The 23,683-nt window shown below is 42.2% G+C and overlaps 1 protein-coding gene across 1 annotated transcript in view; it reads right to left on the bottom strand.

The window, feature by feature from the left end:
- blmh (bleomycin hydrolase) overlaps nt 1-23,683 on the bottom strand; it is an 80,590-nt gene that overhangs the window by 22,158 nt on the left and 34,749 nt on the right. Inside the window, exons 7-10 of the mRNA XM_073053411.1 lie at nt 11,391-11,546; nt 9,207-9,365; nt 6,820-6,887; nt 1,005-1,122 (exon numbers count right to left, since the gene is read on the bottom strand). Of these exons, the coding sequence (XP_072909512.1) occupies nt 1,005-1,122; nt 6,820-6,887; nt 9,207-9,365; nt 11,391-11,546 (501 nt within the window). The remainder of the gene's footprint in view (nt 1-1,004; nt 1,123-6,819; nt 6,888-9,206; nt 9,366-11,390; nt 11,547-23,683) is intronic.

Here is a 23,683-nt window from a genome sequence, read left to right on the forward strand (position 1 = left end):
CTTCTCAGGCAGGAGTTGATTATGTATAATTTCATCACCAACCTCTTAAAACATTTCATCTTTGTGTATTTAAGTGCTGCTGGATGATAGTTACTGAGGCAGGTCACCTTGTTCTTCTTAGGCACTGGTATAATTGAAGCCTATTTGAAGCAGGTGGGCACCTCAGATATTAATGTAAATAGGGAAATTTTGCAGTAGGCTTCAGGAAACTTTACTCAAATGGCACTATTATTGAAACGTTAAATTGAGAATGTTATCGCCTCAGAGTCTAGTTTATGAATGGTCTTCGAAGTTTATTTTACTAAATTTGTTTAGTGACTTTAATGAAAATAGTGTCATTTTTAATTTCTCAATTTGTGCCTCACTGAGGCTTGTTTGAAAACCCTTTTGCATTGTGCTTTACTATTTCCTCTTGAATAGTGCTATAAAGAGCAAAGCTTCATGAGGGTCTTCTTTACACTACTTGGCACTGGATATTTGAGTCAGTGAGTTATATTTTACCAAGATTGCAGCTAATAAGTGTTTTAATCAGTCTATTTGGTTTATGCAAATAATGGTAAAAAGGCATCTGAGGTGTGCTCACAAAGAATTGGTCAAATTGCTTAATTTTGATGCATTTTAAATCAGTAATCGAGTAAGCAACAAGGCAACTTACCAAGGCATACTGAGGAATTTTGGATATGTTATTAAGATTTAAAAATGTAGAATTCATATAGCTGCACAATAGGTTTTGCTCAGTTGGAGAGCTTTACTGTGGGCATATCCAATGTTTTACAAATTTACAAGACCACTGAAGCTGAAAATACACAACAGCAATGTGCTAGAACCAAATTTAAATCTAATGTATTAACTTCTGATAGAAACGTGCATTCTATGATGAGTGCAAATGTGGCTTTTACAGTATTTCCCTTCTCTCTGAAAAGCATTGCTGCAAATCAAACATCTCTGGATAGATCTGTTCGACAAACCTTGCAGGGAACAGCTAACCACAGAGTGCAACTTGCCTTTTCAGAGAAACCAGTTAGAACCATAGCATGTGTCATCTGTGATTCGCCATACATCAGCCTTTCTGCTTTGCCCAGATTCTTCAGAGTAACTCCAAACAGTAGCTCTTGATTCAGTCTGCAAAATATCCAAATTTCTGTGAGATAGTAGAACATTTTTTGAAATAGTGATTTACTTTTGTTATCATTTAGTCTTGGTTCTTTCATTAGTCTGCTTCTTGTAGCAGTGCACTCCTATTCTTTAGAGCAAGATATTCTTGCGGAGACTTTACTAATAATATCCACTTCCCCATGCTCAGTCTGCTAACAGGTAGGTATATTCATCCACAGCAGAACTTATAGCAACAATCAAAAACACAAAGTACAAAGTAAGTTTATTATCGAAGAACATATATGTCACCATATCCAACCCTGAGACAGGGTGAAAAAACAACCAATGTTTAAAAGGCAACAAGCTATGCAAATACAAAAGAGAAAAAAAACCAAATAGCAATAAATAAATAAAACAAACAAACAAGCAAGCAAGCAAGCAATAAATATTGAGAACGTGAGATGAAGAGTCCATGAAAGTAAGTCCACAGGTTGGGGGGGAACAGTTCAGTCATGGGGCAAGTGAAGTTGCATGAAGTTATTCCCACTGGTTCAAGAGCCTGATGGTTGAGGGGTATTAACTTTTCCTAAATCTGGTAGTGTGAGTCCTGAGGCTCATAAAACAACTTTAAGGTGATGACAGCAAGAAGAGAGCATGGCCTGGGTGGTGGGGGTCTCTGATGTTGGATGCTGCTTTTCCTGCAATGGATCTGTGGTATATATCTCTCTGACTCTATGGTCTTTATGTTAAAACAGGGAAAGATGGTAGTGGAATTGTTTTCAAAAAGTGTCAAATTGTAGCGGTGTGCTACACGCAGTGCTAAAATAACGACACGGAGTCGGTAAACTGCAGTTAAAGAAGATTTTATTCGAACTTCACAGCCTCGCTTTAAAGCCTCCCTGATCCCGCCCTCCCCGGGCGCGGATGCTGTAGGGGGCACGTACTCACAGTCCCCCGCGGGCTTTTCCCTTTGTTGGTGAAGCAGACCTGGCGCCCTTTTGGGACTGGCCTTTGTGCCGGCGCGCTGGCTATTTGTGAGCCGGTTCGAGTGCGCTAGGAAGTGGGTCGCCACATAACCCCCCCCCAGAACCGGAGATACACCCCCCAATGTCCACAGTCTGGGCCGGACCCTGTTTGGGAGGTCGGCCTCTGCACCGCGGTGCCTGAACCTCGACCAGTTGCGCCAAGTCCACATGGGCCGGTTTGAGTCGGTCCACCGTGAAAACCTCCTCTCTCCCCCCCAACGTCCAGCACGAACGTGAACCCGTTGTTCCTGAGCACCATAAACGGCCCATCGTAGGGCCGTTGCAGCAGTGGCCGATGCCCGCCCCGTCGTACAAACACAAACTTACAGTTCTGCAGGTCTCTGGGTACGCAGGTCGGGTTCTGCCCATGCTGCGAAGTGGGTATGGGAGCCAGGTTGCCGAGCCTCTCGCGTAGTCTGCCCAGGACTGCTGCGGGTTCTGCCTCGTTCCCCCTTGGGGCTGGTATGAACTCCCCGGGGACGACCAGGGGTGCGCCGTACACCAACTCGGCCGACGAGGCATGCAGATCGTCTTTGGGCGCCGTGCGGATTCCGAGTAGGACCCAGGGAAGCTCGTCCACCCAGTTAGCTCCTCTCAGGCGGGCCATGAGAGCCGACTTTAGGTGACGGTGGAAATGCTCCACCAGGCCGTTCGACTGTGGGTGGTAGGCAGTGGTGTGGTGCAGCTGTGTCCCCAAAAGGCTGGCCATAGCTGACCACAGGCCGGAGGTGAACTGGGCGCCTCTGTCGGAGGTAATGTGGGCCGGTACACCAAAGCGGGACACCCAGGTGGCGATCAGTGCCCGGGCGCAAGATTCGGAGGTGGTGTTGGTGAGCGGGATCGCCTCTGGCCATCTTGTGAACCGGTTCACGATAGTCAGGAGGTGCCGCGCTCCGCACAACACTGGCAGGGGGCCCACGATATCCACATGAATGTGGTTGAAACGCTGGTGGGTGGGGTGGAACTGCTGCGGCAGAGCTTTGGTGTGCCGCTGCACCTTGGCCGTCTGGCAGTGCATGCACGTTCTGGCCCATTCACTGACTTGCTTGCGGAGTCCGTGCCAAACGAACCTGCTGGAGACCATCTGGACAGTTGTCCTGATGGAGGGGTGCGCTAAGTTATGAATGGAGTCGAAAACGCGTCACCGCCAAGGTGTCGGGACGACGGGACGGGGCTGGTCGGTGGCGACGTCACAGAGTAGGGTCCTCTCACCTGGGCCTACGGGGAGGTCCTGGAGCTGCAAACCGGAGACTGCGGTTCTGTAACTTGGGATCTCCTCATCTGCCTGCTGCGCCTCAAAGTCTACCCCTTGGGAAAGGGCATGAATGTTAGGGCGAGAGAGCGCGTCCGCCACGACATTGTCCTTACCCGAGACGTGCCGGACATCCGTTGTGTATCAGAGATGTAGGACAGATGGCGCTGCTGGCGGGACGACCAGGGATCGGACACCTTCGTGAACGTAAAGGTAAGCGGCTTGTGGTCCGTGAACGCAGTGAAGGGCCTACCTTCTAAGAAGTACCTGAAATGTCGGATTGCCAGGTATAGCGCCAACAGTTCCCGGTCGAAAACACTGTATTTGAGCTCGGGTGGTCGCAGGTGTTTGCCAGGGGTTGCCAGCGACCCGCGGTGAGTTGCTCCAGTACCCCACCGACTGCCGTGTTAGATGCGTCCACTGTGAGGGCGGTAGGGACGTCCATTCTGGAGTGCACTAGCATCGCGGCGTTTGCTAAGGCTTCTTTCGTTTTAATGAAAGCGGTGGCGGACTCCTCGTCTCAGGTAACGTCCTTGCCCGGACCCGACATTAGGGCGAACAGGGGGTGCATGATTCGGGCAGTTGAAGGGAGGAAGCAGTGGTAGAAATTTACCATACCCATGATTTCCTGAAGGCCTTTGATTGTGGTGGGTCGGGGGAAATGGCGGACTGCGTCTACCTTAGCAGGCAGAGGAGTTGCCCCGTCTTTAGTAATCCTGTGGCCCAGGAAGTCGATGGTGTCGAGCCCGAACTGGCATTTGGCCGAGTTGATTGTTAGACTGTATTCACTCAGTCGGGCACAGAGTTGACAGAGGTGGGACACATGCTCCTGACGACTGCTGCTTGCTATGAGGATGTCGTCCAAATAGATGAAAGCGAAGTCCAGGTCGCATCCCACTGCGTCCATTAACCGCTGGAACATCTGTGCGGTATTCTTCAGGCCAAACGGCATGCGGAGGAACTCGAAAAGGCCGAACGGGGTGATGAGTGCCATTTTGGGGACGTCGTCCGGATGCACCGGGATTTGATGGTATCCCCGGACGAGGTCTACCTTGGAGAAGATCCGTGCGCCGTGCAGGTTTGCTGCAAAATCCTGAATGTGCGGCACAGGGTAGCGGTCCGGTGTTGTAGCCTCATTCAGCCTGCGGTAGTCGCCGCATGGTCTCCAGCCTCCTGTCGCTTTGGGCACCATGTGCAGGGGGGGAGGCCCATGGGCTGTCGGACTGCCGTATGATCCCCAATTCCTCCATCCTCTTGAACTCCTCCTTCGCCAGTCGGAGCTTGTCCGGGGGAAGCCTTCGAGCACGGGCGTGGAGGGGTGGTCCCTGGGTTGGGATGTGGTGCTGTACACCGTGTCGGGGCATGGCTGCCGTGAACTGCGGTGCCAGAACCGATGGGAAATCCGCCAGGACCCTAGTGAAGTCGTTGTCGGACAGCGTGATGGAGTCGAGGTGAGGGGCTGGCAACTGGGCTGCACCCAGGGAGAACATCTGAAAAGTCTCGGCGTGGACCAGTCTCTGCCTTGGCAGGTCGACCAGCAGGCTGTGAGCCTGCAAAAAATCCGCACCCAGAAGCGGTTGGGCTATGGCGGCCAGTGTGAAGTCCCACGTGAATCGGCTGGAGCCGAACTGTAGCTGCACCGTACGGGTGCCGTAGGTCCTTACTGTGCTGCCGTTCACGGCCCTTGGGGGGACCCGGTGCCCTGCTGCGGGTGTCGTAACTCGTCGGAGGTAAGACGCTGATCTTGGCACCGGTGTCGACCAAAAAACGGCGTCCTGACCTCTTGTCCCACACATACAGGAGGCTATCCCGATGGCCAGCCGCCGTAGCCATCAGTGGCGGCTGGCCCTGGCGTTTCCCGGGAACTTGCAGGGCGGGCGACAGCGGCGGGCTTCTGCGCCCCACCGCTGGTGGTAGAAGCACCATTGTTCATTGGTCTCCTCACCCCTGCCTCCGGGGTTAGCGGGCTCTGTGGCCGGGCCTGGTCTGGTTTGCTGCTGAGAGCGTGGCCTGGTGATCTGTGCGACGGACACCCCACTCACCTTCTTGGCGTTCCACAGCAAGTCCGCCCGGGCTGCCACCTTCCGGGGGTCGCTGAAATCCGCGTCGGACAGCAGCAGGTGTATGTCCTCGGGCAGCTGCTCCAGGAATGCCTGCTCAAACATGAGGCAGGGCTTGTGTCCGCCGACCAGAGACAACATCTCATTCATTAAAGCCGATGGAGGTCTGTCCCCCAAACCATCCAGGTGCAGTAAGCGGGCAGCTCGCTCGCGCCGTGAAAGTCTGAAAGTCCTTATGAGTAGGGCTTTGAAGTCCGTGTATTTGCCGTCCTCCGGGGGCGACTGTATGAACTCCTCAACCTGGGCGGCTGTCTCCTGGTCGAGGGAGCTTACCACGTAATAGTAACGTGTGTCCTCTGAGGTTATCTGCCAAACGTGGAATTGGGTTTCTGCTTGCTGGAACCATAGGTGAGGTCGCAGCGTCCAGAAGCTTGGCAGTTTCAATGAAACCTCATGAACAGATGCGGCGTCGTTCATCTCCGGTCCAAATATCGTTTGGACCGTTGGGGTCACCAATTGTAGCGGTGTGCTACACGCAGCGCTAAAATAACGACACGGAGTCGGTAAACTGCAGTTAAAGAAGATTTTATTCGAACTTCACAGCCTCGCTTTAAAGCCTCCCTGATCCCGCCCTCCCCGGGCGTGGATGCTGTAGGGGACACGTACTCTCAGTCCCCCACGGGCTTTTCCCTTTGTTGGTGAAGCAGACTTGGCGCCCTTTTGGGACTGGCCTTTGTGCCGGCGCGCTGGCTATTTGTGAGCTGGTTCGAGTGCGCTAGGAAGTGGGTCGCCACAAAATTATAATTTTTGCTATTAAGGAAAGGCATGATAAGCTTGTAGCTATGAAATCAAACTTCCTTTATATATAGAATAAATGCATACGTATGTGAATTCTGCAACTCAGGAGAACATGTTTTCTATCCATAGTGGAAGAACTGACCATTTTTGATATAAACTATTCATTTGTGATACTGGCTCAGTTTTTTCTCTCTCCATTAGTACAGCCAATGCTGCTGATCATATTCTACAGCCCCTCTTTTGCAACATTTCATGATTCTTTGTTTGTACTGTCCTCCCACTTGTCCTAACCTCCCACTTTTTTTGTCATTGGATGAGATTTAAACCTTTCTCCGTGGCAATCATGGCTTCACCCGATCATGCTTCTCCTAACTATTCTTTTCCCCCTCTGTAAATCAAAAACAAATCGTTTACTCCCTTTCCCTGTTCTTTCAAAGTCAGACTCTGACTTTATTTTTTAAATTCCATTTCATTTTCCCCAGATGCTGACTGACTTGCTGAGTGTTTACAGAGTTTTTAGTTATGTGTTGGATTGTGCAACTTTTAATACATAACTGTACATCACAACTTTTTTCAGTCTTATACTTACATATTGAGATCATTGATTCCTAGCTTGCTGCAAAATTGTTTTCCTACATCACACCCAAACCAGACTGCCTAAAAAGTAAACATCATTAACAAGATTAGTCAATGGAGAAAAGGAACTTCAATTTTATAGCACTATTCATGACCTCAGGGCACAGCAAACAGTTATTGCCAGTGAAGTATTCCAATGAAATTATTGCTGCAATGCAGGAAACACGTCAATTTGGACAATCTGTTTTAGTGATGTTGGAAGGATAAACATTCCTGAACTACTTCAAAAAATTTTACATTGGGTAAAACAGGCCACATTGGGTCTTGGTTTCACAACGCAGATGAACACTCCTTGTAATGCTGTGCTGATTGGACTTTCTTTTTGAGCCTCTGTCTAACAAGGTCAGTTTAGATCTTGAACTCTAATCTACAGAGTAAATCTTCAACTAGTATTTCCATTCAGGACAAGGTTGCTACCTGCCTAGCTAAGGCTGACATTTAGAGATTTATTCCTATATCATATGAATGAAAATATTTTGTTTTCTTTTATTCATTCAATGAGGTGAATAGCATTTCCTGGTGTTACCAGGGCCCTCTATCAGATGGCAATTTTGGAGTACTTCCACAGGAGATTTAGTTTGTGCCAGAAATGTCATGATGGGAAATTTGAGTCATTGCTATGTGTGTTGAAATGACCAAAGTGAGCATGGAGAACACCAGGAATGGGAATTGTAAAGCTCCAACCACAGTGAGGTGATAGGCAAATAAAGTATTTAAAAAGTCAAAATGTGTAATAAAATAAAGCAGCAATAAACAAATGAACAGGAGACAGCCGTGAGGTACCTTGTGCATGCTACATTAAATAAAATCATAGCTCATTATTTCATCACTCTCCTGCACTAACTCTACATCCCTTTACTCCTGTACTATATATATATATATATATATATATATATATATATATAGTATACACATATATATCTATATCACATTCCCGTCCAAGTTAGGTCAATTAATCATCCTCAAAATTAATCACTTCCTCCAGTAGTAAATATACTTCCAGTTGCTAAGTTCCAACCTCTGGAACCTCTTCTTGAAATATTTCAATCACTTGAATGTTTCCACTGCAGCTTAAAACCTAGCATTCTTACTAAGTTTCAAAGCGGCGTCCACTTTTTCATGGTCTATGAACAAAGGATAGGACAAAGAACAAAAGTTTATCTCATTATAAGCATTTCTTTAAAATAACTGGAGCTTAATGACAAATCCCATTTCAATAAGGACTTAAAAAAATTTAAAGAAAACAGTGGCTTCTACAATTGCATAAAAGCCACACTATTGATATGATCATGAAATACTCTAATTAAAAATTTCTGCATCATTGTTAGGAAGCCTATCAAGCAGCAGGCCTCTAACAGACATTTCTGGAAATTAAAATTTTTTTTTCAATCTTAGAGAGCCATCTCCTGGTGTGAGAAGTGACTCCAATCCAGGAAGTATGGAGGAGTAGAACAGAGGAGCACAAAGCAGGAGGAACTGCTCCTACCGTATACAGAGGTACATAAATAGGTCTGTGCGAAAAACAAAGTGAGAGAGAACTACAGAGAGAGAGAGAGAGAAGAAATGAGATCACCCAAGGTACAAATTAATCATGGTGTGACATACTATCTCAAAGATAAAACAGCTCTGATGAGCTTACCAAGAAATGAGATTGTAATTTGTTGTCAGTCAATTATATTCATAGTAATAGAATCACAAAACATGAAAACAAGCCATTTAGTCCTCTACTTTCATGCCAACCAGAGGGCACAAATAATATATTTTTTCCTCACAAAACTGCCATGCACTTGTGGCTTAAACTTTAAAGTTTAGCAGCAAAATTTAACTGCACAAAGAACATTTTTATTAAGTTGACCCAAAAAAGAGAACCCACTTGTAATTCCACACCACCTCAGCTCCAAATCTGAATTATATGGTAATTGTATCTTGAAGATCTGTATTTCCCCATTACAGAAAGTGATGACTATGAAGACATGAACGGCTTTATGTGCCCAGGACTCCATACAGTTTCCTCAACATCTAAAAGGTAGGAGTAGGGTTAGTGAGTTGTGGGCATGCTATATTGGTATCAGAAGTGTGGCTACACTTGCAGGATACCCAGCATAATCCTCGCTGATTTGATTCGACGCAAAGAATGTATTTTACTATATGTTTCAATATATATGACAAACAAAACTAATCTAATCTGTATTAAGAGGCCAATTCAAGCATTGCATAAGTTTTCCCATCGATAACCAGTATTTCTATAGGTTTGCATTGGAATAGACCACTTTTTTTTGGTCAATAATTTACTTTCATTACAAACTCTAAAAAAGAGGATACATTTTAAAATACACTAACCTCTCCATCTTTGATGGAAGCAGCAGCCATCTGCTTCAGTATCTCAATCGGCTGGTTGACGTACAAAGTCTTCCTTGCATTTGACATGTTATTCAGAAAATCTACTGTGTACAGCTTTCCGTAGGGGTTGAAGGATCTAGGGTCATTAACCAAGCACACCTATAAAACAAACATCAAGAATTCTTAAATATTGTGCTTAATGCTGGCAAAATGTAACAAACTTGGAAAACTGAGCTCAAACTCAAGCTTTCTGCAAACTGCCCAAAAGTTATTTGTTTATGCCTGGTATCATTAACACCAGGGTAACGGAGATCAACATCAAGGATCTCAAATGTAATAGAGTAAATCATGGGATGCCTTTTGGCATTTTCTGTTACTGATTTTTATTACTGTGCTTGTCATATGCCAATGTACTGAAATCCACCAACAAGCGACATCATGAGAATGCAAGGAAGAGTTAATCATACAGCTCCTCTGGACTCACCATGGTCATAGATTATCTTCCATATCTTTCACTGATTTAAAGTAACTTCCCCCCTCCCCCACAGAGTGAAGAATTCACTTTTAAATGCAGTCCAAAATGGCCAAACTTCGAAACAAGTCCCCTCATTACAAACACTTTAGCCAGGCTGAAGACAATGGGTATGAAGCCCTCTAAGAAACTTATATACTTCAATGAGATCACCTTACATTCTTCATTCCATTCTTATTCCCAGGAATCAAGCCAGAGATCAGTTCAAACTAGAGGTCATTAAGGCTGATTTATACTTGTGCGTACAGGCTACGCTGTAGCCCTGAATTTCACTTCTGCGTTGCTCTACACCATAGCAAGCGTGCGTTGGTGTGCGCCAAAATGCTAGTTGGTGGTGGGGTTTCTATGCCACTGTGTTGAGTTTCTTCGTGAGAGACATGGACGAGGAAATGAATTTCAAGCATTTCTGGAGAGATGCACGTCACCCTACTCCGTAGGGTACAGCATAGGGCAGGGGTGTCAAACTCATTTTAGGTCACGGCCGGATTGAGCGAAATGCAGCTTCATGTGGGCCGGATCAGTTGGACGCGTGCGAATGCAGCTTTTGTTGCCTCCGTTTTTTCAGCCTGCTCTCATGTGTCTCAGTCTCTGCTATAACCACAAAGTGTTTCACTTTACAAATTCCGTTTCTTATGAAGAAGACTGCCGAATAAACACTAAAAACCCTGAAAACCTGGTACCTGAATAAACTCAGCATTAGCCATATCATACGCCATAGGCGCTTCGATTACTGGGGCCAGCTTTAATAGTAATTAGATATTATCTCGCGGGCCAAAGATAATTCCGCCACGGGCTGGATTTGGCCCGCGGGCCTTGAGTTTGACATATATGGCATAGGGTATGTGACACCTATGGCGTAGATGCAATAAATAAGTATAAATCAGCCTTTAGTCTGAAATATTAACTCGGTTTCTGTCTCCACAGGTATTGCCTGGTCTGCTAAGTATTTACAGCAACACACACAAAATGCTGGTGGAACGCAGCAGGCCAGGCTGCATCAATAGGAAGAAGTACTACTTCCTATAGATGCTGCCTGGCCTGCTGCGTTCCACCAGCATTTTGTGTGTGTTGCTTGAATTTCCAACATCTGCAGATTTCCTCATGTTGAAGTATTTACAGCACTTTGTTTTTATCTCCTATTTGCATGATTTTATTGCTGAGCAAAATGGAAGAGAGGAGTCAAAGTAGTTGGGAAAAGATAACGGAAGCATTAGTGTGATCATAGTTCAGTTTGGCTTTAGGCCATTTAAGCCCATCAGTCCATTGTAGCAGTTTACCAGTCAAACCTCCCTGTAACTACATCAACTACATCCAGACCATTTTTTTTTCAATTGCTAATTGCAAGTTCTGTATTCCTACTACTTTTTTGGTAAAGAAGTCTCTCTCCCCCCCCCCCCCCCCCCCCCAGAAGTCCATTGGATTTGTTGGTAACTATCTTTACACTGGTCTCTGATTCTTGCTCTTCCATTCAAATGCAAATGATATGAATCCATGCTCTCACGGCCCTTTGGAATTTTAAGAACTATTATAATCAGCCCTCAACCTTCCTAACAGATGTTCAGATTCAGATCCGTTTGGCTAGTTTCTATGCTCTCAAATTAATATAATAATGAAATTGGCCACAACTCTGCAGTTTCTTTTTTCCCTCTTACCTTGTCTTTCATGTTGAAAAGTGGCTTCACGTGTTCTTGGTAAAACTGAAGAGGTGTGATTGGCCCAATCTTATGGTAGTTTTTTTCTTTGTCCCTGAATTCCCATGTAAAAGTTTCAGGGGGAGTTCCCAAACAAATGTTGATGATTCTGAAGATCTAGAATAGATGGAAAATGATTACTTCAATGGCAGATTATTGAAATACTTAAAGACAAGGGAAATGGATGGAGTATGTTCTCTCACAGCCCAGGCGACTCAAGATACACTCAATGGCCACTTTATTAGGTACATCCTTACACCTGCTCATTGATGCAAATATCTAATCAGCCAATCACGTGGCAGCAACTTAACATAGGAATTCAGATACATAAAAGCAAGCAGACATGGCCAAGAGGTTCAGTTGTTATTCAGATCAAACATCAGAATGGGGGAAGAAATGTGATCTAAGTGACTTTGTCCTTCCATTATGCAATCTGTGGAGGATCTGTTAACAGTTTCATTGATCATCTTTATGAAATCCCTATTGCCTAAGCTGTTCTGTCATCCTAGTGTCAAAATCATGGAATTTTCCACCTAACATGAACATAGAAATACTTTAAATGTGGCTTAATGAGGATCTATTACCATGTGGAATATCTGCAGTATTTAAGAAGGTGATAGAATAAAGGCATTAATGGGTTAGGGGAGAGATGAGGAATGTGGTACTCAGAACAACATCAGCCATGATAATGATGAATGGCAATGTAGGCTCAGAGACAAATCACTTACCACCTTTTCTATTGTGCATTTGGTGCAGTCTCCCAACTCCAAAAAAAATATATACAATAGAGGAACTGCAGCAAAAGTACACTCGATTAATTCCTGCAATGGGATGTTTGCATGTAGAAGATTAAGCTGATTGGCCCTACGTGCTCTAAAATTTAGAAGAATAGGAGGCACTTTCACAACAACATCCAAAATTCTAACGGGGCTTCCATTGGTTGGTATTCCAGGTCTAGAGACACAGTGTCAAAATAAGGGGTTGAATATTTAGGGCAGAGATTTCTTCACCCACTGTGATAACAATCCTTTGGAATTGTAGAGACTCAGCTGCTGAAAATATTCAAGACAGAGATTGGGAGACATTAAGGGAATCAAGAGATACAGTATGGAGTTAGTGCATTAAAGTCACACAGAAGAAATGCATTATTACAAGACAAAATGATGGAACAAGCAAAAAAGGACTGTATGACCTGTTCTTGCACCTATTTACACTCACAGAGTAAAGGTGAAATTCAGTGAGCTTCACTCACATTCAGAGAGTAAAAGCAAATTTAAAAAGGAATTCAAATCATTAAGATATTTTTGATTATTCCTTCATTGAAGTTGCAAAAAATGACTGGCTCATAGCTTCATTTTGTACAAATTTTATAAACTTTTGGTGTGTTAACAGCAGTCTATATTAATGGTGTTGCTGTTACAGCAACAGTAAGATGACAACTTACACATATGACAGTCCTAGTCATTTAATTGTTTTGAATCTGATTGCACATATTTTCCAGTAATGGGTAGAATCTGCCTGTACTGGGAGCACTGTATCTTACTGGCAGGCTTAAAAATTACCTCAGGGCCACAAACCCTCCAAGGCTGACAATATCTAACATTATTCAGTTGCTAGAAGCACAGGGGTGTGGGGGGGGGGGGGGGTGGTTGGGAGGTATTGGAAATGCACCTGCAGTTCCTCCTCTTACACAACAACTCTGCAGCAGATTTCTAATATAAATGGTGTTATGAGTCTATGCAACAAAAATTCATAAAGAATTTACAAAGGAAGATTACCCAATTGGTCAGGCCACGCTTTCCATCAATGAAAATTTTAATTGTTAATTTGAGAGTAAGAAATTAGCTGGCAAATTGGACTTAAAGAAAACAATGAGAATTGCAATGACAATCTCCAAGATAAAACCAAAACAGTAACACAGATATTCCCAAATTAACACACCCAAATCAGAATGTTTACTCACAGCAACATTGACATGGACTTGGTTGGTCTGTTTTTGTGTTCTATCTCTGACTCTTTTCAAGTCATTGCAGGATAGTACTTTCTGAAGTGAAGCTTTTGTCACAATATAGGAAACAAGGCCACCAATTTGTGTCACACTCCCACAATCAACATTGTATAATTGGGCAGATTATCTGCTTCAGTAATGATAATACACCCTATCCTTCAATAATCTATCAATAGCCTCAAATACTTCAATAAAGTTTGAATAATTTGATTTTAGGATATGAAAACACTTTATAATGGATTAGTTTTCAAATTAGCTGGGTCAATATAAAATTACACTCCTGAATATTCCAATCTGCCAAGATAGGTCTACTTATGTATGTGATGTAAAACTGAGAAGGAGCAGACAGTTTGTTACCATGTCTTCAAGTTTCCTACATAGAGATTGCTGTTAAGAGTGTTTAATGACATCAGTCCTTAAAGCAGCCCACAAGGGTCTATGCAAGTTTGTTGCAAATTGTAGATAATAGCAATAATCCAATTCCAGGAAACTGCAATTAGCAACAGTCCTCTATTGTATTTTGGCTGTTGACTTGGCAAACTAGCAAACACAATGTTACAGGCATAAACCCATGAGTTCACAGATTACTATATTACCACCTTACTGCAAAACATCTGGTGAGAGATGGGCAAGGATCCACAGAGTTGGCAGGGCAGCAGGTGAATTAACAAACAGTTGTGGTCGCTTTGATGCTGACAAAGAGCAAATACTGGTTGATGATCCAGTGACAATCCCATCAGCTGCATATTATCTGAAAAGCCTCATTGTTTGTGTGCAACTTCTGAAAGTCACATCCTAGTCTCAAGGCTATTGTGAAGAAAGCATTCCCATATCCCATAGCCAATGCCATCAAATTGTTTTTCACAGTCTTTCAAGTGAACACTGTCCCTGGCCCAACACACTTTGCACAAGTTTCTTAGGAGGTATTGGAGAATAAAGTTGCATCGTTCGCTGTGTGGCCAGAACTACGTGGCCAGCCTTGTGTTTGCTATTTGCTATGTATCCAATTTATTGGCCAGAATGTAATCTCTGTATTGCCTCTGTACTATTGGAACGCCTCAGTGCCTTAAGCATGTAGCTAACAGTGAAAGTAAGCTCAGTGCCTTAAGAATGTAGCTAACAGTGAAAGTAAGCATGTAGAGATAACGGTGGTAGACAGGGTCGTGCAATGGTGTGATGGTATGGGGACCAGTCAAGGCACTAGAACAAGTAGAAGCTACTGAACAAAAATCCTGGTGGCGAATCGAGAAGCTAATGTGCTGGTGATAAGAGGATATGCTAATGTTAATTGTCTCAGCTTTTGTTTGCAAATAAAGGCTTAAATTTCTCAAAGAATCTTCTGTGTCTTCTGGTTATTTCAAGAAACCACGACAGAGGTTCCTGTGAAGAAATTCAAGAAAGTTGGAAAAACAACAGGTCATCCCCTAGTTACAAACACTCAGTTTACAGCCACCTGTACATACAAACCACTCTCCCACAATATTGCTAAATTTAAATCTGACGCAAGTATATATGTTCATAACTTTGTGTGAAAACAATTTAACCATCCCTCTCCACTTTTAGAAATTGTTCTTTCTTATACATCTTAGAAGTTTTTGATGTCATGCATTATAATAATTTGATGGTAAGTTTTGAAAAAGTTGCTTTAGACCATGAGAGGCAGTGGACAATATCTGCAGTGAATTTAACTTAAAGGCAATTTGGAAACTATAAATTCACTGCACTCAAAAGTTAAGATGCTGAAATACAAGGCACATTGAAAACAAATATGGAAAAGCTTCAGATTGGATCAAATCATTGCCTGTATTTTATTGCTAGTTGAGTGGTGTTGGAACAACAACCTTAGACTCAACGTCAATTGGTTGTGAGCTTCAGGAAGGGGAAGTTGGGAAGAAGACAATCAGTTCTCATTAAGGGTATTTGCAGTGGAAAGGATGGGCAGTTTGAAGTTCCTGGTACCAATATCTCAGAAAATCTATCCTGAGCTCAACACGTTGATGCAATCGTGAAGAAGGCATGCCAGCTGCTATACTTTATTAGGAGTTTGAGGAGTTTTGGTATGTTACCAAAGACTCCAGAAAATTTCTACAGATGTACAGTGGAGAACATTCTCACTGTTGGCATCACTGCCATATGGAGGCGCCAATGTGTAGGATTGAAAGAGGGTTGCTGACTCAGCCAGTTCCATCACAGACACAACCCTCCTTTCCAGAGGACATCTTCAGAAGGTGGTGCCTCAAGAAGGAAACATTCATCATTAAGAACCCTGCCCATCTGGGACTTGACTTCTTCTCAAAAATAGGTTGGGGGGGGGGGGGGGGGTGAGGTACAGAAACCTATTGGCACACACTCAATCTTTTAGGAACCACTTCTTCCTTTCCACCACCAGATTTCTGAATAATCCATGAACACCAGCTCACTATTTCTTTCTAGTTCTTTTCATTTTGTAACTTATAAAGATTTTAAACACAAAGTACACTGCAAATGCTTGTCAAAGCAACACGCGCAACAAGCTGGAGGAACTCAGCAGGTCGGGCAGCATCTGTGGAAACGAGCAGTCAATGTTTCCATGGATACTGTCTGACCTGCCGAGTTCCTCCAGCTTGTTGTACTTACAGAAATTTTCCTGTTTTCACTCTACTGCTGCCACAAAACAAATTTCACTATATATGTCAGTGATAATAAACCTGATTCTCAATCTATATCTAGTTTGCAATCTGTGCCACTGCATTATATTTGGATAGATTTGAGGGTAACGTATGTGAAATCGGCTTCTCCTTTCATGTTGAGTGCACTGCCAGACACACTAAACAACTAAAGTCTTCTTGATGTCAACCTAAGATTGGTTTGACAAATGGATTAACCTATTTGGAAAAGTACTCAAGTTAAAGTATTCCAGAGGGTATTCTGGTATTAATTAGTGTCATTCCCAATAGTGACGTGAAATCAATGATCCCACTTATTTTTCACCTACACAAATATGAACTCAAAATGTAATTGCTTTAATCCTCACATATTCACTGTCTTCACTTTATTTAGCACAAATGCAGGCAGATCTAATTTAAGGTTAAAAATTCAATTTGGCTCGGCATGGAAAGCACTGACTTCAAAATGACAATGACTATAAAAGTAGATGGACAACAGGTCAGCATCATCACTTGGTTTAATCTTATAAATCTGCACATTTTTGGGATGATGACGCAGGAAGGGGCTTATTAAAATAAGCTTATAGGTGGGTGAGCTGTGCCAATGACCACAGTTTGTAAAATAAACACAATAAATCTCAAAACGAAGCTGCACACACCAGAAGGATCAGCATCCTAATTATAATGTGAAATAAAAAAAATTTCCCCAAAATGTCAGAAGCACTAAGCAGTTCAAAGGACAAGCAAAGAGCAGACCAGTTATTACATTGGGAGGCAACCAAAGGAGATTTGCTGGCTAATTCCTGGGATGAGAAGGTTTTTTTTATTTAAAGAGACCAGAGAGTTTGGAGTTATATTACTTGAGGTTTAAAAGAACGAGGGATGACCTTATTTACACATAATATCCTAAAGGGGCTTGATAAGATGTTGAGCTGTTTCCACTAGTGGGAGAATCACAAACAAGGGGTTATACCTGCAAACTAAGGGATCAGTTATTTAAGACCAAGGTGTCTGGATACTCCCTTTCTAAGGGTAGTGAATAACTGAAGGCAAGGGAGGCCATATCAATATATCTATTGTGGAGATAGATATTTGAAAGACACAGGAATTGCGGGTTAAGGGAACTGACACAGAGGAGGATGAGGCCAGCATAAAACTAAGGAGCTAATTATTGACTTCAGGTGGAGGAAACAAGAGGTCTGTGAGCTAGTCCTCATTGGAGGATCAGGAACTTTAAATTCCTCTGTCCTATTTCAGTGGACCTGTCCTAGGCCCAGCACATAAGTATAATTAGGAAGAAAGCATAGCAACACCACTACTTTAGGAGTTTGCAAAGATTTGACATAACATCTAAAACTTTGACAAACTTCTATAGATGTGTAATGGAAAGTACATTGACTGGCTACATCATAGCCAAGTATGGAAACAACAATGCCCTTGAACTTTCTGTAGGAAAATACTACAAAAAATAGTGGATATGGCCCAGTCCATCATGGGTAAAGGTCTCCTCACCATTAAGCAAATCTACACAAAGCAATGTCATCAGGGATCCTTCTCCCCCCCAATCCAGGTCATGCTCTCCTCTTGCTGCTGCCATCAGGAAGGTGGTACAGTGGTACAGGAGCACAGGACTCACACCAGGTTCAGGAACAGGTATTACCCCTCAACCTTGAACCAAAGAGAATAACTTCACCTAACTCCTGCCCCATCATTGAAATGTTCCCACAATCTATGGAATCACTTTCAAGGACCCTTCATCTCATGTTCTCAATATTTATTGTTTGTTTATTTATTATTTCTTTATGTACTTGCAGTTTGTTACCTTTTGCATACTGGTTGAACACAAGTTGGTGAGGCCTTTCATTGATTCTATTATAGTTTTTATTATGGATTTATCGAGTATGAAGAAAATGAATCTTAAGGCTGTATACAGAGACATGTAATTTGATAACATTTACTTTGAACTTCATAATCTAATAGATTCTTAAGAAATAATTATAGAGTCACATTACACAACTATATAGATAAGTGGCATCTGGCAGTGATCTATTTAGCTGTGTAGCAGTGAATTGGTAGGGGCAAGAAACTAACAATATCTTAACATAGCAGGTCAGACAGCATTCTATGGAGATGAATAAACAGTCAACGTTTTGCCTGAGATCTTTCATCAAGACTGTTGAGTTCCTCCAGCATTTTGCATGTTTTACTCCAGATTTTGAGCATCTGCAGAATCCCTTTTGTTTCTGAGCAAGTATCTTAGATGCTGATCATCATTGGTGAATATTTCAGTGTTAATTTTATTTTCTCCTCCTTCTGTCCTTGGGGTAAAGGCACCATTCACTGATTAAAGTGTATGATGGACATGCCGTGATGGTTTTTTTTTGTTCTCATAGCAACTAAAGCACAACAGTTTGTAAAATATAAAATCATTATCAGAATATTATTGTAATAAGTAGAAGCCACATTAGTTACATCTCTAATCCTGTGAAAAGATTAAAGATCGGAATAGACACAGCCTACACATAAGTTAAACAAAAATGACCTTTCAAAAAAAAAGTAGACTGCCTTGAGTGTCACAGATGAAAGCCATTATTTTATCCTCAATGGACTTGTTTTATCCTTAGAATTTTTCTAAAATTAGTAACAGCATGTTAACAAAGGTTTGTAAAAAATATTCAATGCAAAAAATTGAAATGTAAATAAGCAAGGTAACTGTTCACTAGAAGCCAGTCTCCTGTTTAAGATGTTTACCTCAAAGCAGCTTAGCGCAGGTCAAGTTTCAGTTTTGCAGCTCAGCACATATCAATATCTGATATTTCAGATTCGTATCACTATTTAGACAAGACTGATATAAGCACACATAAATGGATAATATTTATGCTAATTTGTAAGGTTATGACTCACTTATAAACTGGAGAATCATTCTAGCACCATATATCATTGGATTGATATAAATTGTTCACGAGGACTAAATTTAAAGACTTGTTTTTTCTCTCTCTGAAGCATCCTAGGATTTTTAATTTACATTGCAGTATTTTTTCAAAGCAAAGTAATGTTGACTGTCATTGTTAAATCACACACACAACTTTCAAATAGTTATAAAAAAGCCAGCTTCCCTTTTCACTTTTTGATGGAATCTTCAACACAACTTCTCTTCACCTAAATCATGACAGGTTTACAAATGTAATGGACATACTTGACAAGATCAAGGCCAATAACACCCAGTAAATGCAAACTTCCAGGAACAAATGCCACAATCAACTGAAAACAAAGCTCTGACCTTTCTCCAATGCAGTAAGAATACTGCAAAAGCAACTGTTACTGAATTGTCATCTGGTGGAGACCTGTTATTTCAGCACAAATCATGGTCTGTAATTTCATTTAATCATTGTATAACTGGGGAGCTCAAATACATTTTCAATTGAACCATTTTAAATTGACATCAGTGACCAGTGATGCCAGTATTTGTTGTCAGTTTAGTAATGGAATTTTTAAAAATCTGCAAATGCTAGAATTTTGGTATTAAAACAGAAAACACTGTAAACACTTAGCAGGTCAGGCAGTATCCATAGATGAAAAAAAACAATTCCTCAGGCCAAAGACACTTCAGGACTGAGCAGTGAGAAAACCTGTTATTCTAGCTTTGAGTTATTGTGCCAGTAAGAACTAGTTTTATGTTGTTTTTGTTCAAATTATAGATAGAGTCCCAAAATACACCCTCATAGACTCCACTCCTAACACTTTTCCAGGCCAATGCCATTTTCTTGTAATATCATACACCTCCAGGTCAATTATCTGTTGTAGGGTAATGTAATGGGTGACAGATGACACATATTGTTCGTAGTAACATAGAAAACCAACAGCACAATACAGGCCCTTCGGCCCACAATGCTGTGCGGAACATATACTTTAGAAATTACCTAGGGTTACCCATAGCCCTCTATTTTTCTAAGCTCCATGTACCTATCCAGGAGTCTCTTAAAATACCCTATCGTATCTGCCTCCACCACTGTCGCTGGCAGCCCATTCCACACACTCACCACTCTCTGAGTAAAAAAACTTATCCTGACATCTCCTCTGTACCTACTTCCAAGCACCATAAAACTGTGCCCTCTCGTGATAGCAAGTTCATAATAGAAACTATGTTATGTAAGTCAAAAACAGTGCTCACTTAAGAGATGGTGCCTGACGTAATGACATCAGTTAAAGGAACTGCCTTTGGTTTGCTCATAATGGAAATAAAGGGCTGCAGATTCTATTAAGCAAATAAAATGACTTGTATGTTTTATTCACAAAATCCAACACAAAATATTTGCACTTTGCTATTAATTCAGCAATAGTTGTACCAACGTCAATGAAATCTAAAAACCCCTTTCTTGTATTTTAGCCATTTTGAAATTCCATTGCCAAATCCTCCAAGTAAGCCAGAGGAACAAATATGAACCACCACCCTTTCACAGACCCCACTGCAGTAGCCGACAAGTGGCTACAGAAAGAAACACTCAGCCAACTTTGTGGCCCTATTTTTACTAATAACTAGAACAAAAATCTAACTTCCACATACTCATGGTAAACAAAAGCGACACACACAAACTCCTGCAGGATCCCGCCACCAAACACATCTCTCCTCCCTGTGCACCCTCCCCCCCCCCCCCCAGTCAGGGCCCCAAACAGTCCTTCCAGGTGAGGCGGCACTTTACCTGCGAGTCTGTAGGGATCCTCTACTGTATCGGTGCTCCCAGTATGGTCTCCTATATATTGATGAGACCCGACGTACAGTTGCAGTAAAATGTTTGTGAACTTTTAGCAATTACCTGGTTTTCTGCATTAATTACTCATAAATGTGATCTGATCTTCATCTTAGACACAATAATATACAAATGAAACATGCCTAAATTAATAACATACTAACAGTTGTACTTCTTCTCAGCAATACTGAGTACACCATTTAAACAATCACAGTCTAGGTTCAAAATAGTATGTGAACCTCTGGTATAATGCCTTCTACAAAGCTATTTGGAATCAGGTGTTCCAGTGAATGAGATGAGATTGGAGGTGTAAGTTGTAGAGGTGCCCTGCCCTATAAAAAAGATGCATAAAGGTCAAATTACTGACAAACCCTGCTCTTTTCAAGAAAATATGATTACGTGCATCATGCCTCAATCAAAATAATTTTCAGAGGACCTTCGAAGAAGAATTGTAGAAAAGCTGGAGCTGGAAAAGGCTACAAAAGCATTTCTAAAGACCTAAGTGTTCCATCAGTCCACAGTAAGAGAAATTGACTATAATTGAAGGAAATTCAATACTGTTGTTACTCTCCCTAGGAATGGGCATCATGTAGAGATCACACCAAGAGCATGACATGCAATGCTGAAGGAGGTGTAAAAGACCAGCAGAAATCTCTGGAACTAGCTCACGTTGTTCCGTTGTTTAAAAAAGGCTCTAAAAGTAATCTGGAAAATTATAGGCCAGCAAGTTTGACATTGGCAGTAGGTAAATTATTGGAAGGAGTACTAAGAAATAGGATCTACAAGTATTTGGATAGACAGGGACTTATTAGGGAGAGTCAACATGGCTTTGTGCATGGTAGGTCATGTTTAACAAATCTATTAAGAGTTTTTTGAGGAGGTTACCAGGAAAGTGGATGAAGGGAAGGCAGTGGATGTTCTCTACATGGACTTCAATAAGGCTTTTGACAAGGTCCTGCATGGGAGGTTAGTTAGGAAGATTCAGTCACTAGGTTTACATGGTGAGGTAGTAAATTGGATTAGACATCGGCTCAATGGGAGAAGCCAGAGTGTGGTGGTGGAGGATTGCTTCTCTGATTGGAGGCCTGTGACTAGTGGTGTGCCACAGGGATCACTGCTGGGTCCATTGTTATTTGTCATTTATATCAATGATCTGGATGATAATGTGGTAAATTGGATCAGCAAATTTGCTGATGATACAAAGATTGGAGGTGTAGTGGACAGTGAAGAAGGTTTTCAGAACTTGCAGAGGGATTTGGACCAGCTGGAAAAATGGGCTGAAAAATGGCAGATGGAGTTTAATACAGACAAGTGAAAGGTATTGCACTTTGGAAGGAAAAACCAAGGTAGAACATAACAAGGTAAATGGTAGGGCACTGAGGAGTGCAGTAGAACAGAGGGATCTGGGAATACAGATACAAAATTCCCTAAAAGTGGTGTTACAGGTAGACAAGGTCATAAAGAGAGCTTTTGGTACATTGACCTTTATAAATCAAAGTATTAAGCATAAGAGTTGGAATGTTATGGTGAAGTTGTATAAGGCATGGGTGAGGCCGAATTTGGAGTATTGTGTGCAGTTTTGGTCACCAAATTACAGGAAGGATATTAATAAGGTTGAAAGAGTGCAAAGAAGGTTTACAAGAATGTTGCCGGGACTTGAGTAACTGAGTTACAGAGAAAGGTTGAATAGATTAGGACTTTATTCCCTGGAGCATAGAAGAATGAGGGGAGGTTTGATAAAGGTATATAAAATTATGATAGGTATAGATAGAGTGAATGCAAGCAGGCTTTTTCCCCTGAGGCTAGGGGAGAAAAAAAAAACCCAGAGGACATGGTTTTGGGTGAAGGGGGAAAAGTTTAAAGGGAACATTAGGGTGAGGGCTCCTTCACACAGAGAGTGGTGGGAGTGTGGAATGAGCTGCCAGATGAAGTGGTAAATGCGGGCTCACTTTTAACATTTAAGAAAAACTTGGACAGGTACATGGATGAGAGGTGTATGGAGGGATATGGTCCAGGTGCAGGTCAGTGGGACTAGGCAGAAAAATGGTTCAGCACAGCCAACTGTGACCAACACCAAAAACCCACCCCAACTGTGAAACATGGCAGAAGAGGCATTGTGGTTTGATGCTGCTTTGTTATTTCAGGGCCTGGAAAGCTTGCAGTCATTGAGGGAATAATGAATTCAAAATTGCATCAAGACATTTTACAGGAGAATGTCAGGGTAGCAATCCATCATCTGAAGCTTAGCAGAAGTTGGATGATGCAACAAGACAATGATCCAAAACACAAGAGTAAATCAACAACAGATTGGTTTAAAAAGAAGAAAATTAGTGTTTTGGAATGACCAAGTCAGATTCTAGAACTTAACCCAATTGAGATGCTGTGGCATGACCGGAAGAGGCTGCTCTTGCAAGGTTTCCCAAAAATATTGATGAACTGAAACAGTTTTTTATGGAGGAATGGTCTAAAATTCCTTCTTGCCACTGTGCAAGTCTGATAAGCAGCTACAGGAAACGCCTGGTGGAGGTTACTGCTGCTAAAGAAGGTTTTAACAGTTATTAAATATGAGGGTTCACATACTTTTTCCAACTAGTACTGTGAATTATTAAATAATGTGTTCAACAAAGACATTGAAAGTACAATTGTTAGTGTGTTATTAGTTTAGGCAGATTGGGTTTATCTATTATTGTAACTTAGATGAAGATCAGATCACAATTTATGAGTAATGCAGAAGACAAGATAATTGCAAAGGGTTCAGAAACTTTCTCTTGCAACTGGGAGCCTGCTTCACCAGACCCCTTTGCTCCATCCGCCACAAAAAGTGGGATCTCCTGGTGGCTGCCCATTTCAATT

This window comes from Hemitrygon akajei, chromosome 8 (genome assembly GCF_048418815.1).
Source record: "Hemitrygon akajei chromosome 8, sHemAka1.3, whole genome shotgun sequence".
NCBI classification, from domain to species: domain Eukaryota; kingdom Metazoa; phylum Chordata; class Chondrichthyes; order Myliobatiformes; family Dasyatidae; genus Hemitrygon; species Hemitrygon akajei.